This window comes from Oryzias melastigma, linkage group LG18, assembly GCF_002922805.2.
Source record: "Oryzias melastigma strain HK-1 linkage group LG18, ASM292280v2, whole genome shotgun sequence".
Lineage (NCBI taxonomy): Eukaryota > Metazoa > Chordata > Actinopteri > Beloniformes > Adrianichthyidae > Oryzias > Oryzias melastigma.
In genome coordinates, this window is record NC_050529.1 from 10,853,702 (window position 1) to 10,872,522 (window position 18,821).

Sequence of the window (18,821 nt, forward strand, 5' to 3'; positions counted from 1 at the left end):
AAAGTGCTGAAACTAGAATGCTGGATTGGGGGGGTTGTTATCCTAAAAAGCACTGCCATCGTTTTCTCCATAAGGTGGCTTATGAAAGAATTCATGGTGGAAACACTAACAAAGAGTGAGTTTTACTAAATCAAGAGGTTCATTCTGCTCATGATTAATCCAGAAGTGCTTTTTGTACACTTCAGAAACAGCAAAAGCTTTAATATGCGAGAGAGGTCCAGATCTAGCTCTGTTTTCCTGATCAAGTCAGATCGCAGGAGGACGCCACAACCCGTATAAGTCAGTCATCTCTAATAGATATGTGCAATTGGAATGAAATAACGGCTTCCTGCCACATTAAATGTGTCTGATTGTCGCTTGTAGTTCTGGCAAAATCCTGTTGACTTACCTCTACTTTGAGGATCAACGATTGCTGACAATCCTGGCAATTGATTGATTCTTCATTATGGTAAATGTATAAATAGGCAGTTTGTAGTGCATAATGATATATACAGGATAAGTCTCCATACATACAGTAGGAGACATACAGTAATACATTCCACACATAGATGGTTCTAACATGTATTTCTTTATATTCCAGAGAAAACATTTGATTAAAGAGCAACAAATTGTAATCATCCTGATGGTCGTATCGCAAACACCAATACAAACAGAAATCCAGAAAGAAGTGTTCTGCAGAAATGGAGGACACATATTGAAATGTATTCCAGACAAAATGGCATATAGAGCATATAATATAAATAAAAATGGTTTATTTTATTTGTCCTATGGAGACTTAAGGGTCACTCTCCATTGACTATAGTAGTGGTAAGATCTAGTCCTTTCACCTAGGAGACCTGGGTACTAAGCTCGATACTGGGTACCAAGTTTAGGTAACTCCCTTGTGCTATTTTATGGGGTCCAAATGACCCTAGTTTTACATTGACGTGTTATCTATCCCATGAAAAATGTGGATGGAGGTGGACAAGATTTTATGTCTACCACGGACACTAGTGAAAATCAAAAATCATTGGAAAAAAAAGTTCAAAGCACTGTTTTGTGTCGTCAACATACCTAGGACAGCACACGGGTTACAAAAGAAAGAAATGGATCTGAAACTACTACTGGAACGTTCCAACGTATTTCAAAGCATTATACCCTAGTGAGAGAGGCTATTTGAAGGGAATGTGGGAAGTACTTATACTAGTGATTCCCAACCCCGGTCCTCAGGGAACACTGTCCTGCATTTTTCAATTCTACCCCACTCAGGCACACTTGCCTTTGATGACTGTCATTATCAGGCTTCTGCAGAGCCCGATGATGAGCTAAATCAGGTGTGTTTAAGCAGGGCAACATGGAAAACATGCAGGACGGTGTTCCCTGAGGACCAGGGTTGGGAAACACTGACTTAGACAGCTAACATCTAGAGAGGGAGCAACAGCTTGAAGAGATGAACAAATAGAGAGGCAGTTTCCATCCATGCTCATATTTATAGAGATAATCCTGTAAAAAGTTGAAGACAAACAAGGATTAAGGCATCACACAGCCACCTATCGGAACTTCAGAAAGGTGTGATGAAGAGTTGTAAGATGTACAATCAACTGTCCATACCTGTGACAAGTCTTACAGCCTTGTCTGCCCAATTGAAGAGGTACATTTGAGACTGAGGCCAGTTCTCCACCAAATCCGATTGTGTGTGTTCCCATTGGTAACACATGGCAGAACAGAAGATACTAATAGGCAGGGTAAACATCAAATATAATGATCAAGTGGGGGAGATGGAAATGTCTCCAAAAGGTAGTATGTGGCTAAGAGATGACAAAGTGCTGGACAAGACAGAGAAGAAACACATAGTGACATTTGGAAAAGTCATGGAGATTGAGAAATTCCTAGAGCTGAGCGAAGAGTTGGAAATATGTGGAAGGTGAAGGCAACAGTGATCCCAGTGGTACATAGGACACTAGGGGCTGTGACCCCCAAACTGGAAGAATGGTTCCAGCAGATAGAAAAAAACTAAATAAAAAACATTTGAAATCTTTGTTCACAAGAGAGCTTACCTTGGAAGACCTAAGCTACTGTATTCCTAAGGACCCTCAAGCTGCCAGACCTCTGGTTGAAGACCCCAATTCCATTCAAGTAAGTGTTTACATGAATTAATAATGGCAAAGTTGAGAAGAAACCTGCAAAGAAAGCCACTGATTTTGTTATATTTGCACCGTTCTAGTTTGATGTCCAGAAACAGTCCAAACATTTTCGAAATTACCTGTGTAGGTGTATCTAAAAAAATAAAAAATAAATAACGCAAAAATTGGAAAAAAGACAAAACTTGATAGTCATTTAAATCTGTGAAACTCTTAATTTAATCAGTTAATTAACTTAAACTTACAAAGGTTTTCTGAACCGTTAAATGGCTTCTCAGTTTGTATCAGTAGACTATGCAGTCATGGCAAAGACTTCTTATTTGACTGATGTCCATAAGACAGTCATTGGTGTCCTTTGACCCTCGTGCTATCTTTGGGGTCCAGATGACCCAACCCTTACATTGATGTGTTATCCCTCCCATGACAAAGGTGAACAGGACTTCATGTCTGTCATAGGACATCGGTGAAATTTGAAAATCATTGAAAAAAAAAGAGTTCAGCGCCTTATTTTGTAGGGTCCAGAAGACCCCACTCCCAACATCAACATGCCTAGGATAGTGGGAGAGTTACAGGGAGAGAAAGCCACATCTTTTCGTTAATTCACAGTGACTGAAGTCTTGTGTGAAGTTTCCACTGTCAACTATGACTTGGGTACTGTGTCATCTGCTGGTATTGGTCCACATTGTTTTTTTTTTTTTTTTGTTAAAAACAGCTGTCTTCTTATGGACTCAAGAGCACCTCAAGCTTCCCTCTGCTGAGAAGCTGTATTTAGATGCCTATTTAAAAAAACAAAAACAAAAAAAAACTTAAGCTTGACTTAACACCAGTGTTGTTTGTGTGTTTTCATTATTTACAGGTAATGATCTTCAAATGACAAGGTAAAAAAGGCTACATGTGCACTGATTCTACACAATACATCAGATTTACTTTTAGATTCATCTAATACTAGTAGAACTTTCTCATAAAATTCTAAATTTTGTAAATTTATCTGAGACTTTTAAATCCACTTTGGGTGCATTTGTTAATTCAATTGTATTTGTTATTCATGTAAGGACCATGCCTTAAATAACCACAAACTTTACTGGGATCATTAAGCTTATGACTTTAGACCATTTCTAATATGAAAGTATTGGTTCTGTAAACAGATGGTGGAAATGACATTACTCAGTGGTTTAATGGGCACATTTAAGTTAAACTTTTCATTTTCATGGTTGTTATACTCATGGTCAGATCTAATATCACCGAACTATGGCTTTTGTCCAAAGCAGTCAGTTGACTGGACAAACATACCTAACAGTTATTTATACCGGGTTGTTATAAAGCAGACGGTTTGACTTACCCATCAATAAAAACCCTATTTGACTGCATTTTTAATCTTGAATATGCAGTAACATGATAAGATTGATTTAAAATCACTCTAAAAAAAGTTTTGTTTGAGACGAAATATAATCAAAGACATATAGACGTGTATATTTGAAACAAAAGTGTAGTTCTATTTTATTTCAGTTTTCCACAATGACTCTTATTCATCCCGGTGACGTTGTCTTGAAGTAGAGTGGTAGCGTCTGGACTTCTTGTCTTTTCCTCTTGAAAAGTTTTGCCACTTATCCAAGTAGCTTCATCCGTTTAATTTCTCACACCAAGAAGACAGTGTATTTTTAAATAAACGATCAACATTTTATCGCCAGAACACAGTGGATTAATAAAAAGACGTAAAAATGATCGTATTGATTGGATTTTGACTTTGTGAAATCTGTAATGATACTTGATAGTTCAAAAAAGAAAAAGTAGTCAGCATTGTGTCTGAATTGGTTTTATAACCTAGGGCACTAGATAGTCCTGTAATATATAGTTTTTTCTTAGTAGTAAGGGAGTAGGGAGGGAATTCGAACATGCGACCACGAGATACAATAAAGACGCATTTCAGAAGGACTTATATAAATCTGACGTAATGGTTCCTTTTGGAAGCTATAGTTACTTAAAGTTTAGAGTTATTAATTTGGGACACTTTGGGACCATATTACTGTAAGATAAATGATTCCAATATACAATTTGCTTTTTATTTCTAATTCGTCATGTAAATGAAATTAATAATTTAATAATTTTACTTGTTTTTTTAATATAATAATCACATTTACAATAGTATCCTGTCTTGTTTCACTCTCTTTATTTTGTTTGTTTCTTTTTGTTTCTGGAACCTGACCTGTAAAATGCTGTTTATTTTTCATGTGTAGATGTCATTTGATAAGTCAAAACCCAATAAAAAACTTGAGTTGGTAAAAAAAGGGTTTAGCTTGGATAGTGGTTTTGAAAAAGCAAGCCAAAAAAAATCCTTATAATATACAAAACTGGATGTTTTTGTAAGTAAATTGCCGGTAGTGTTTCTCATGTTCCACCCCAAAGGCTTTAATTACATACTCTCAGGTAGTTTACTGTTGTTACCGAGTCCACTCCCCCTTGTCTTGCTTTCCTGATATTGAGAGAGGCATGAAAAAAAGATACACTGGGGAAACAAGGTTATTAAAAAAAATGCTAAAAAATGAGAAAGCTTTTTATCTTAAAATTGCTCTCTGCTTCTTGGCCACTAAATCACAAACCATTTGCACTTTCTTGTCATTTTGCAGGAAACAAAGGCTGCATAATCAGTGCCATTTTTAGGATTTCAAGAGTTTTCAGCTACGCAGCTGCAGCTAAATGTCAGGGAAAGAATAGAAAAAACAAAAAAAAACAAAATAGAGCCGCACAGCTCAGCAGCAACATCTGTGTCTGTGTTTGTCCCAACAGAGAACCCGGCAACATCAAACCCCATTATCTCCAAGGCTACTACTTACTTCCAACTGGAGAGGAGATAGCTGCTTATCTGCTAGTTAATAATAATAAAAAAAGACATATAGAAGGGAAGGAGGTGGGGGAAGAAAAGGCTGGCAGCGAGCAGAGGGACAGTTTCATTCTGTAAAAAGGGCAAGCACAGGGAGACCTCCTGCTGTAATACGGCGGCCGAGCCGAAATGAAAGCCGGCTGCTCTCTTCTCCGGGGCTAAACAGAGCCCTTAATAAAAAACACAATCAGACCCCCAACCTTAAAGTTTAATGCACATTTCTCCCATATTTCTCTGTTGCACCTGTGTGGTGGAAGCTCCGCCGTCTGGTCCCCGGCGAAGTCGTGTCCTAATGAAGCCCGACCGAATATCAAGCACACCATCAAGTCACTATGTTGCCTTAATGAAATTGTCCCCCCACCATCCCCCTCCCCAACTTTATTTTTAATTAACTCGCATATTTACAACGCTGAGGCGAGCCATGGACGCCGGCAGAATGACTGCGGGGTTTTCTCCCATCAGATTTCGGTGAAGAAAAGCTCTAAATTAGGAGGGATTCTTTATTTATTTCCAGAGAGAAACTACAAAGAAACAGATGTGCTGATGCACTCGTGTCGTTTCTCCTCGTCTGTCAGCGTTCTTTCTACACTTTGATATGAAGCAGTGGGGGGAGGGGATTCACTTTTGAAGATTTCTTAACTTTTAAATCGAACATTTTAAGGCCTGGAATGATGATAGGAATCGCGAATCCCAATCATTTTCCAACCTGAAAGAGGTACAACGTCGCCTGATGAAGGGACATTTATCACTTCAAGGGACGGAAGATAACACTCAAAGGATACACGCTTTCTTTTTTTTTTTTTTTTTGTTCAAACACATTTCCCTTTATTGGCATGGTGAGGCTGATGACAATTGCACATAAAAAATAAAGTTCACAAAAAAGTCGTACAATAGGTAGAACCACAAAAGGCATTGGTAAGGACTTGGCAGAAGGCAACGTGGAGAGGACACAAACAGGTAACAACCCAAAGCGACAACCCCCACCCCCACACATTCAGAAACGCACACATACCAACCGAAAACCACACACACACACACACACATATTATTTGCCAATAAACATTTTGTCCTTCCAAAAGGAAACAAGATTACCCAACAAACGTTTAAGCAGTGGCAAAGTACTCAATGGGTCATATTATTAAAAAGTCTGCCACAGCTGAAATTGGAACCAGGAGGTGTTATAATATATTGCTACTCTATGCAATTTACAAAGCTTTTTTTTCTTCATTTATTACAATGATTAAAGCCACATCTATCAAATGGGACACGACACCATTACCCAAACGCTATACAGACAGCAAAACAAAGGAGAGAAAATAAAAGAATAAAAAAGTAAAACAATCTCTAATATATAGGTAAAAGATTTTTTTTGTTCTGATCATTCCCTGAACCAATTCCTACCTCTTTGCATCATAAAAATTAGCATTTTCTTGTCTCCTCAGTCAAACTCCATGAAAGGAAGTCTGTGATCAGCAAAGCTTTTACACAAAAGACTTTTTCTTCCTGTGATGGAAGCTGGTTCTCTCATTACTTGGCCTGAGCTAGAAACGGGATATTAATTGAACCAGAAACCGCAAGGTTACCTTTTATGTCACGTTGACGGCGCTGTGATATCTGGAGTGTGTGTGTGTAGTGGAAGGGTGCGGCATGCGATACATTGTTGAGTAATTTTTTTTCTTCTTTTTTTTCGTCTTCTAGGCTAATAGAAAGTCATTTAAGCTCTGCCAGCTCAGATGGCTGAGAGGCAGATATCCAAAACGGTTGAGGCTGTACTGACTGCTGTCCCGTAAAAGCCATGCACTACACAACAAACAGTTTCAACTCGACACATTTTTTTACACACAGGGTGGAGTAAAGAGTCAGTCACGTTTGCACAGATGTCACAAGGTAATGCGTGCATAACAATCACATAAGACTCAGCTACTGTACATCTTAAAGGGAAGAGCGGGGGCGGGGAGAGGGGACATTCAAGTGTTCACCGCACGTGACGTAGGGGGGGGGGAATTCGCCGACATACTGGAATGGAGGAATCTTAACTACCAGCGACTGGGTAATGGGTCAAGTCCAAAAAACTCACACAATAGGAGCTAAAATGCAACTCTAAAAAATAATTTATTGCTTTTTATATCCTTATTTTTCTGATTTATTTTATGAGCGCCATTATCATTTATCCTTTGTAATTGTGAATAATAATAATGATTTATATATATATTTATATATTTATATGTATTTATAGGTATTGTACATCAAATACAAGATCTTTAAAAAATTCTGGAAAAAGAAATTGTAAACTTTAGTTTGGCATTCACATAATCGAGCATGAGCGGAGTGATGGCAGCACGTTTACACAGCGGAGCAACAAAATTTTCCTGCAAAAATAATTTTATTGCTTCGTGTCTTGTGTCTATATGTATGGAAGAAAACCCAGTTAGGTGCTGATGATCGGACTGATTAGTGGAGACAAACTGCCAACAGGATAAAAAGAGTCCAAGGGCCAAACTGATTAGCTTGAATGTTTTCACTGTTTTGAAAAAGGCATAGAAGGTAATACTATCCCACCAAATCATTTGCTGTACACCCTGTCTAGTGATTGCAAGTTAAATAACAAAATCAAGACATAACATAAATAGCAAAAAAACAAATCTCATGAGGTACACCATAAAAATGGGGACCATAAATATTTTTTGATTCAAATAAATACATAAATATGCTTGTACTGATTAAAAATATTTGACAGCAGAATCGTCTTTTACAGGCAAAATAAATCAAAAACTCAATCAAACAAATTGTCTATATTTATATAGACTATATATATATATATATATATATATATATATATATATATATATATTACTGCATATATTCTGATTGTTTGAGTAAGAACTTAATTACAAATGTGGGGAAAGATGGAGTAACCTTTTTTTACAATCATGAAAAACATGTTAAAAATGCATTTTACATTTTTTTTCTGTTTAAGCAAAAAACACTAAAACACTGATTAACAAACTTTAAAAATGGTTGACTTTTCTTTTCCCCAAGAAAATAACGTAAAAAAAGACACTTGTTCACATGCTCCCCCAAAACTGAGCAATCAGACACAACATTTTTTTTTCTTTTCCCATTTCTACAATCATAGCAGGTCTTCTAAACATCATGTAGGTGTACAATATGTTTTACAGTATTGTCACGACTACAGATCGACATTCTGAATTAAGAAATTTTCTCTTCATTTTAAAAAAGGCTGTGTTTTACAGTGCATAGCTGTAACAAATAAAGAACTTTCATATGTACATAAAATAAAAATATTCATTTTTATAGTATTTGTAAATACACGGCTACATTTCTCCTTAAATGTAGACAACAATTTTACCTTGAGAATTTTACCTCCAAGATACAACTTCATACTCTTTGCTTGTAATGTAACAACCAGATCCAAACACCAGATTCCAAAGGAAAAATATATATTTATAAATTAAAAGGCAAAAAAGAAAAACATCTGGCTAAAACAGGCTGCATGTCTTCCCCCACAAAAAGGATTGCGGGTACTGTAGTGCTTGGAGAAAAACAGATACAAGTTCTTTTTTCTTCTTCGTTCACTGGTGGTTCTACAGCAGTAGAGTGCATCAAACCCCGTGTTTTCAGGTTTCACTGGCTCTCCCAGAATGAGATGTCCCTTTGCAGCTCTTCAGCAGCTATGTTCATGTAAACTTCATTTTCAATATATTCATTTATAATGATATAGGTCTATAGACTTATTCTTACATACTCTATGACAGAGCGTAGAACTTCTGGTAGTCTTGTCTCATCATCAAAGGAGCGAGAAACAAGAGTGAGGTATACAAAGTCCCTCTTTGCGACAGACAGCGGGCGCCACTCGACCGGTTACCTTCGCAGACTGCACTGAGCCTCTCTCAGCAAACTGTCAAAATCCATGGAGTCATACTTGCTTTTCGTGGAGGCTGGATCAAAGTCATCTGTATGGGAGTCTGGAAAGGACAAAAGAGGGCTGTTAGTGTTGAGCAGAACGGGGTTTCTCTGAAAGTATACGGTTCACCCTGGAATTCCGAGAGAACGGAGTTCACGGAATATTCTGCCCTTGCTATTAGTGCTCGGTCATGTGTGGCTCCGGTGCTAATCGGATAGTTTCTATGCTGTTATGAAGCCATTCTCATTAGGCGTTCTCCTGACACACAAAAGTATTTGTCTTTGGCTCTACAGTACGTGCAGCGGTATCAAACTTCCCCAAAAATCATTAACAGGAAAATGAAAAGTTGACAGAAATTGCAGGTTAATGCACAAGCCGGTATAGCCTGTCAGACTTAAAGGGTGAGCAGTTATGTGTGAGTTGGGTTCATGTGAACCAATAACAACATGCTAAAAAATATGTCAATAAATAACTGGATGCCGGAGCAGAAATCTCTGGAAAACAAAGCTGGCTTTTTTTTTAACTATGAGACAAAGTTATGCTAGAATGTCTCTCTCTCTATATTAATATTTGTATTTAAAACTGTACAACAAAGGTATAGTCTGTCTCATTTCTTTTTACTATTATGTACTATAATGTACATTATATCCTACGCATTCTCACTTCCAACTCGTCATATATGGACGTATAGTTCAGGCTCCCTCTGTATCACTTTTTGACATTTTGGGTGTCCCCAACTTGTCGTTTTTTGACACTCTCGCTGTTACCATTAAATCAGGGGTTTCCAACCCTCGAGACGCGGTAATGGACGCAGAACAGGTACCGGGTTAGGGTGCCGGTCCACGTCCCGAAGGTTGGAGACCCCTTGTTAGCATTTGCATTTTTTTCCTGTCTATGACCGGTTACCAAGCAGTCCTTGGACTGATACCAGTTCGCAGCCCAGAGGTTGGGAACCCGTGATTTAATGGGAACAGCCAGCACATTAAAAAAACAATGAGTTGGGGACACCCAAAACATCAAAAAGTTAAGCTTTGGGAGAGTTGGGAGAGAGAATGCATTGTTATATCACACTATTTTTGATAATAGTCAATCTGTACATTTTTAAAAGTAAACTTGTTCTCCAGTTTGATGATTTATGGGGTTATATATGCAACACAGGAAGAAATAAATCAAAACACTTCACTTGGGTGAACATCCAAACAAGTTTATCTCAAATTCCGAAGATTCAAAAATGATCTTTCTTTAGGTTTTGAAATGTCAAAATTATTAAAAAACATTTAACGTAGGCAGCAAAAAATAAAAAAAACAAAACCAAAAATAAATAAATAAAGGAAGTTTGAGAGGCACTGGCAGAGCTCAAACATTTTGTGCACAACCAGTCGGAGGGGGCAGAAGACTTTGAAAGACAAATAAGAACTACAGTGAAAGGCCATTACAAAAGAAAGATCAAAAATATATATTTACATTTTTTTGAATTGTTATTTATATATAGACGTATTTAAAAAAGTATAGAAATTCTTGAAAGACAACAAATATGCACATTTACTATGGAATTCAAATGAGTTTCTTAGACTTTTGTCAATTATTATACTGATATTGACTCAAAATTTGGGGGGTCAAGTGGGGGGTGGGGGGCTTTTTGTTAAAATAAGTCAAAATGTTTTGGGAAAAAGAATGTTGTCGAGTTGACAAATGGTTGATTTGGGCTAGATTTGTAGTCACAGGATCAGGACCCCTTCATATAAGCCACAGTCCCACGCCATTAAATTTGTTATCATTGATAACATTTTAGGGTTGAGATCCAAATAAATTGTCATAGTGTGAATTTAAACTTGTTGTTTTAGACGTTTTCTCTTGACCTGCAGCTGGAAAAGCAAGTGAAGGAAAATGTGTGAACCTGATCCTGCTGTTATGGGGGTGAAGTAAAAATCAAGTATGAAATCAAAAATCAAGTTTTTTGGCCACCAAATTACCTGCACGCTTCCATTAAAAAAAGTAAAGGGGACCGGTCTGTGAGTACTGTAGTCTGTGCACTATAGGGCGCACTTAAAAGCCTTAATTTTTCTCAAAAACCTCCAGTGTGCCCTACGATACTGAGCCCATTCCTGATGTTTAAGTGATTGCGAGAGGTACATGGTGCCCTATTAACCCTTGTGCTCTCTTATGGAGTCCAGATGAACCCACCCTTACATTGATGTGTGATCCCTCCCATTATAAAGGTGGACAAAGGTAGACAGGATTTTATGTCTATCACGGACACCAGTGAAGATAAAATAAAAAAAAAATCTTTGAAAAAAAAGTTCTACGTACTGTCTTATGGGGTTTAGATAACCCCACAAGGGTTAATGCGCCATACAGTTTGGTGCGTCTTCAAGTTCAAAAATAGACCATTCACTGACGCTGCACCTTATAATCTGGTATTCCCTATAGTGGATAGAATAAACCATGAACCAATAATACTCAAAAGTTAGATTTTAAGACTTGTCCTCAACAGTTAATGCTTGTTTTTTTAAGTATAGAGCAACAAAACTATGACTCTCAAAGCATTGATGAAACTAAACCATAGCTAAAGCTTAGACGTCAACTTGACTGAAAACCCTGGTCCTTGAACCCACAACCCTTCTTGTTTGCCAGCCTTCCCTGTCCTTCTTGCTTGTTGAATCACATGTGTTCAGTCAATCAGAACCTTAAATACTCTGAATCAGCTAATCAGCAGCCAGTAAGGCAGGGATAGCTGGAAAACAAGCAGGGTGGTAGATCTCAAAGAGCAGTCCTCAAAGTTGGGCAGTTTCTGTTGTAACTGCCAAGATGTGGCTATAGTTTGAAAAAAAATCATTTCACTCTTGCTCTAAAAAGCTTATGTACTCAAAACAAAACATGGATATATATTATAGATTGATATACAGGTAGTAAAGGGGAAGGAATTCCAGATGCAGTGTCAGAGTAAAATAAAGTAGCATGAAACTGCGTTGCGGTGTCTATCCGTCTTTCATGTGTCCCGTTTTTCTTGATCAACGTGATAATGCATAAAGAGTGTCTTATCTGAGCCAACAGACAGCTTCACAAATGGGGCCCCTACAGGGCCCAGCAGCACACTCCACAACCTTTGAGAAATGGGAATGACCATGGCAGCCAGGAGACGCCAGTTGTGATCTAATGCAATGGCCGAGGGCTGGATTGTGTCTCGCCGCACACCTTGAGGGATGAAAAATACCCAGGTGCTCTACTTAAAAGTAATGGACAGTGTCTCAGAAAAAAAAGGAAGGATAAAAAGAGGTTTGGACACCACGCTGTTCGAAAACGCTCCTCTCAATCTTTTTATCGTATGCTATCAGTACGGTGGCGACTGAGATAGCCTGTTTCTGACAAAGAGGCAGCTGAAAGATGCCTTACTATTTCATGAGACGGATTAGTCAGTCCGAGTATAATGTCTGTCCTCAAGGCTTTGGGATTAGCAACAGTTTCTCGGTGTCACATACTCTTTAAAAAGGCTAACGGCTTTAAGCACGTGCTTTAAAAACGTGTTGCTACAGCTTCATTTATTGGGAAAAAAAGTGCACATTGTCTCTCAAGCAAACCATTGACCTTCACCAAACTGTACATTTTAAATGTCTGACCTCACATACTGCTGATGAAATGCGAACATCAGAGCCCATATTAAGAGCCACCATTCATCAATTGGAGAAGATGATCTTTTGTGGCTGCACAAATACCTGAAATAATGGAGCATTTTATGTCGACTTTAATATTCGTGCAACAGACAAATGGGAGGAGAATACATCATTTGATCTATATGTCAAATGTGAGCATCGCACCAGAAGAAAAGGCCTCTGTTTCACTGATTTGTTTGCATTATTAATCACTTCATCCAACCTGGTTAGATTTTTCTTGAAAATGTATGTATTCGACCAATACTGTAACTCAGAAGATAGTTAATTATATTATAGTGAGTTGTACCATATATGTGCAATAGAGTCTTCCTATATTAGAATCCTCTGCAACGTTTCCATTAGAATGGTGGAAACACGTCAGTGTCAAGTCTGAATGAACCTCATGAGAAGATCCTCTTTGCTTATTGGAGACGCGCCTACCAAGAGGACAAAATGAAAATAAATGGATTTGTATCGTGTGCTTAAATACTCCTGTGAGACAGAAGATACAATTTAAAAAATGTCCGTCTTCACTCCAGTGATTTATTACATAGTTTGCATTTGATCACTTCAGACAAACAACACAGTTTAAAAGCTGAAAAAGATGAAAGACCGCAGGTGCAGTGGAGTAGATGTCAAAACACAGCGGGGGAGGAGCACCCTTTCTCTTTGTTGCTGTGTTTGTTTCTTTTTTACAGAAGTCAAATCAAGTTACTTGGAACGACTTCTGATTAAAAAAGTAGTGTGACGGTGTGTTTATGGTAGCTATTATAAGCAATATTTGATCTATAATATTTAAATTCTGGCTGCGGCGCCCGATTTGCGCCTTGTTGCTCAAAACAAGATGCTGGCAGACCTTCGTGCCGCGGCCGTCGCTCAAATTGCATCGCGGGACTTTAGATCGCTTTATTGTTCCGTTGACTTAACATTGAAACTGCCTGCCTCCGTCGCAAGAACAGGCTCGGTGTGAATGCACCTTCAGTCACATGCGTCTTTATGGGGAACGGATCTTTACGAGTGCTGCAAGTTTTTGGATTGTCGGGACCAGTGGAGAGACAAGCTGGCTGCATATTAACCCTTGTGCTCTCTTATAGGGTCCAGATGACCCCACCCTTACATTGAGGTGTTAGCCCTTCCCATGACAAAGGTGGACAACACTTCATGTCTGTCATTGTACACCAGTAAAGATTGACAATAATTGAAAAAAAAAGTTCAGCGCAATGTCTTGTGGGGTCCAGATGACCCCACTTTTAATGTTAACAAGCTTTGGAGAGTGGAAGGGTTAAAAGGAGTGCAGGTGTGTCTTGAAGTTCCCTTTAGATTTGTACAGACACCTCAAGGGAGGTCATGAAAATGGAATGTGTCTGGTCAAGAATTTATAAGGATAATGAGTTGCATGTACTGTGCCCTCACACAGACACTAGTAGTTAGTAAGATGCGCATACTGGCTCCTTGACCATGCACAAATGCTGATGATGCGTAAGCTCCCGTAGGATATCCACACAAACTACCGTCTCATACTCTCCTTTGAGTAGTACTAATGGGTGCCTTGCGTAGTGTGCAGGGTTTTTTTTACGACATACCTACGCTCATCAACTTCACCCTTACGTGTTGCTACCACCTGTATCTCCCAGCATTCTAGTAAAAAAAAGCGAATGAACTTTTTCTCTCTATGGGCTCACCGAAAGGGCCCCGACTTTGATAGTTCTGTGCGCCACATACAGGTTTGCCCATTTATCGCCAACCAAGCCCTTGTCGAGTCTTCTGGGCTGTTCTGGTCCAAAACCAGCCAAAAATTACTCGATTAAAAGAATTTTGGCTTCAAGTAAGACTGATTTTCATCTACTGCTTTCCAGAAGGTTTGGTCTAATTTGATAGTCTATCTTATAAGAAGATCAACACTAATTGAGACCGCCTGACTTTCGGGTTGTAGTGGCTTTGTCCTAAGCAAAATAAGTTACGATGATTTGGATAAAAAAGTTGTATGTTGACTGGAAATAAATCTTAATTTTTGACTATTTAGCCATAGAAAGGGCCGAGTTGTACCGGTCTCCAGCCTGGACGAAATACAGGGTTGTGTCGCCAAGGGTATTCGACGTAAAAATCTCTGCCAAATCAAAGTGAAAGCTGATAGAATATCTAAAGAAATAGTTGTTTTTTTTTATGACTGTTTATCTGTAACTACTGATTATTGAGCGAACCAAGAAAAACAAGTCGGTACTACAAAGTACAATTTCATCAGAAGCCACAAATACCATGAACCTCTTATGGATTTTATGACTTCCACCATCTGAAAGATTCCTGGTGGAACAGTAATGCAACATCTGAACATGGTCGCTCCCTATAAATCTATTAATCTTATGTAGTAAAGTGTTCAATATGAATTCCCGCATGTATGTGGCATCTATAAGTACATAAAACTGTAAACAGTGGCGCTAATGCTTTGAGGAGCAGCGTTCCTTCTGGCGTCTCGCTCTTAAAGTAGAAGTCATTCATCAGAGGCACACAAGTAACAGATTCATCCTTATATTTTTTTTTCCTAATGGCAGTCTTCAAGACAGACCAACACATAGAACAGAAAGACCTGCACCTACCCAAGTCTGTGTAATGGGATTTGCAGAACTGCTTTTGTCCACCGAAGCACAGCTCGAACTGCGGATCGTTTGGCCTGCGTAAGGTGTGTCCGTTCTCAAGGGCGGCAAAGGCGTCACAAGTATAGCGGTAGGTGATGAAGCCAAAATTGTCCCTGGTCCAGGAGAGAAGAATTAGATTGTCAGTGTAGCTGCGGGATGGCAATGACTCCACGCAAGAGCTCGTCTTTGATGAAGATCATGCTATTTATATGCAAAAGAGAATCAATGAAAGCGTGTCTTTGGGCGCAGGAGATGCTCCTCACCCGAAAGTTTTGTTGTTACAGCAGACAGTTTTGCTCCAGTGTAATCTAGACTCATGGAGTACCCCAACCCATAAATGATCATGCCTTACCCATCATCCCTCAAGTTCACTGCACATTCCTCAATTTCTCCGAAGACTTCAAAGCGGCGCTTCAACTCGGTCCGGGTGCAGTCGGACCTCAGTCGCCCCACGTACACCACCCTTCTCTCCTCCTGTTTGTGAGACAGAGCAGAGACAGGTTTGTTTCTTCTGATCACACCTTTGAAACTGAAGCTGATTTTCAGGAAACAGTTTTACTTTCTGTCCTTCTTAATGCTTTTATTAGACCAACTTATTCCATCTTAAGACATTTAAAATACCTCCAAATAGCCTGCACTTTGTTTTATGTTCCTGCTTTTATTCATTTTTTACTTGTGTATGATCTTATACTGATCTTATACTTTATGTCTAAAAGGAGAATTTTACCTTTTTTAATTTGTTAAACCATTTTTAAAAGAAACAAATTACATCAACAAATATTTCAACATTTTACAGATTACATCTACAAATAAAAAAGCAAAACATATATATAAAAAAAGAAGACATTACATGTTAGAAATAAAAAAAACAATTGAAAATACAGAATTAAAAGGAAAATGAAGTAATTTCTTGAAATCTAAATGAAACATTGAAAAAAAAATAAACCATAAAATGTTGGTATTACAGGACATCACTGATGGGATGATGACGTTTTTTACCTTTTGAACAGGAAGTTTCTGGCCACACCCACTGCACTTCACTCTACTTATTTATGCTTTTCTATGTTGTGTCTGAAACTCTTCCACGAGAATCGAACTGTTTTTCATTTTTTGAGTCATTTTTAAAAACAGAACAAAGAAAAAGGGTCTGTTTTTTCTGGAACATCCGATAACGTTTTTGTATTTGAACTGCAGCCTGGAAACCCCACAGTCCTCTCCCTCTGTCTCTGTGCAGCTCACCAACCAGAAGCAGAACCTTTGATCAAATGGTGGAGTTTGGAGATCCTTTTAAAGGCCTCCTTCTTATGTGACTCTAAACCACAAAGCATGGGGACTAAGTTTAAAGTCAGAAAAGCTTTTATGTTTACAGCCCCATTACAGAGAAGCTGCTCTTGGTTTATCGAAGACCCACCTTAAAGAAAATTGTGTTTTTAACATGTTCTTGAAGCCTTTATCTCATGATGGAGGACATATTTTAAGAAAAATAAACCTAAATAAAATTTTCTGAGTATTTCATTGTTGAAATTGTTGTAATTCAGGAGTAGACAAAAAAAATGCAGTTTCACATAACTTGTAGCGGTGACGTAGAAACAATCGACAGGATCCTATAGGTCCATGTGGAAGCAATCACTTGTAGACAAAAGCCACTGAGTGGTTTAGTACGGTACGATCCAGTTAATTCTGATGCACATTTCCACTCAGTTAAGCTTCGCTCCCACTGAGTGGTTTCTTTTCACGGCGCACCCGTGGTGTAGACCGCTAGCCTACCTTGTATTACATCGCCGCCAAGGATGGCAACAAACCTTTGCAGTTCCACTGCAGACAAGAACTTGCTGTTATTTGCAGGCATTTTTAATATAGACCTGTGACCAAAAGAGTTCACAGGAAACCTCAAAAATCCGAAGGCTTACAAAAGTTGGAAACAGCTAAAATTAGCCAGCTATATTAGCACTTTCTAATGTTAGCATCACTTTGTGCCAATCAACGGGTGGCTACAGCAGCTCCGCCTTTTTTTAATGGACCTACAACCAATGGGGGCGCCCAAGAGGTACGGTTCTGTACTGTTTAACGGGTCCATTTTACAATAAAAATGCTAAAAATACCCGACCACTCAGAGGAGACGAGGCTAAATAGATCCATTAACATCTTTGTTTTCTGTGTCTGAGCTGAAAAACCTGTACGGCTTGATAACTCCAATATTACATTAGATTGGGGGATGTGAGGGACTGTAAGCTAGCGGGAGAAAGTGTAAACAGATGGATGATGGGAAGTGGAGGCAGACATTGAACCAAAATCCGCAACTCAGAGGCAAATTTCTATCAAATAAATGCCGCTCTGCAGAAAATATTTCCTAGAAAACATTTTAATTCTTGTCTAAATATGACATCATCATAGTTAAAAGACTCCTGGGAGCGCTTTAAAAATAGATCAAAAGATAAACAGAGTGTAACTTTAATTTCAGTAGGAAAAAAAACATTTCTATAAACCTCAATGTCGATGTTGAAATAATTTCGTAGCAACCTGCACCCGGCTGCAGTTACTTTTGAGCTTTTTAATTGCATTGGCTAATCATATAACCCAGTTGAGTCTTGGGGCCATCGTCTACCTCAACTATTGTTTATTTATTCATTCATTTACTTGCCATTACTAGGGCAAGTCCACTGAGGCCCGCTGCAGGAGCAGGGATGGAAATGAGTTGCCTCGTGCTAAACTCAAAGTTCACCTTTGCTCATTCGGCTTATACTGTAGCTGAGAACAATACAATTTAACTCCGGATTACCGTTGTGCTTTTTCCATTGGTTTTGTTTGAGACTACATAAATGCTGAATAAGAGATTTTGTTGCTGACAAGTGATAAATAGGTGGTCTTTTCTTGACGGCACCCTGAGGGCTGCTTTTGTGCAAAGAGAGAAGCTATGGATGGTGTTGGAAGGGGTGGGGGAGACAGACGCTTTCATATCCGTGGCCTCCCAAACCTCGTCTGACAGCTCGACTGCTCATGAATGTTTGACTCCTCGGAAGACGCGTGCGTGCCGAGCCACGTTTGCATCGTTTTAATGTGGGCTTTATCAACACGTCGCCGCAGCCTGGCCCCTCTGGAAGTCCTCAGAGACAAAGAGAGCGCAGATAAGGGAGAAATGTGATGGTCTGGATTTTGAAATGCGCACAAAAAAAGGGAAGGATCTCAACAGAATCAATGGCCATTTCCTTTTTTTTTTTTCTTTTTTGGCTTATCTTCCTCTTGCTCCGCTAGTTTTCTATTTCCCACTATTTTAACGCTTTACCCCGTGGCGTGATTAATAGGAGTCGACAGTGTTTCCAGTCGACAGATATGTTAAAAATACACAACCCAGAGATAAAGAGGAAGGGCCTGTAGCCTGAATCATTCAGGAACTCACTTTGTGCGTTTCAGCTGAGAGATGCTCTGGCACATTGAAGGGGGCTGCAGGCTGTCTCGTCCTAAATAATCTTGTGTGCGTCTGTGGGAGGTTTCTGTGGGTTGTGCCATGGCAGTGATCAAATGTGGTCTTTTATCAGTGTTTGTGCGGGAAGATGAAGTCAAGCATCAAACAGAAAGAAGAAAAACTAACAGCGATGGTGGTGCTGGGGTGTGACT

At 38.9% G+C, this 18,821-nt stretch overlaps 1 protein-coding gene across 6 annotated transcripts in view; it reads right to left on the reverse strand.

Annotated features, from left to right (window-relative positions):
* Nucleotides 1–5,784: 5,784 nt before the first annotated feature.
* ppargc1a (peroxisome proliferator-activated receptor gamma, coactivator 1 alpha) overlaps nt 5,785–18,821 on the reverse strand; it is a 369,523-nt gene continuing 356,486 nt past the window's right edge. For all 6 annotated transcript variants that reach the window (XM_024287565.2, XM_024287564.2, XM_024287567.2 and 3 more), the window contains 3 exons: nt 15,559–15,680; nt 15,168–15,319; nt 5,785–8,984 (listed from right to left, as the gene is read on the reverse strand). In XM_024287565.2, the coding sequence (XP_024143333.1) occupies nt 8,881–8,984; nt 15,168–15,319; nt 15,559–15,680 (378 nt within the window). In that variant the 3' untranslated portion in view covers nt 5,785–8,880. The remainder of the gene's footprint in view (nt 8,985–15,167; nt 15,320–15,558; nt 15,681–18,821) is intronic.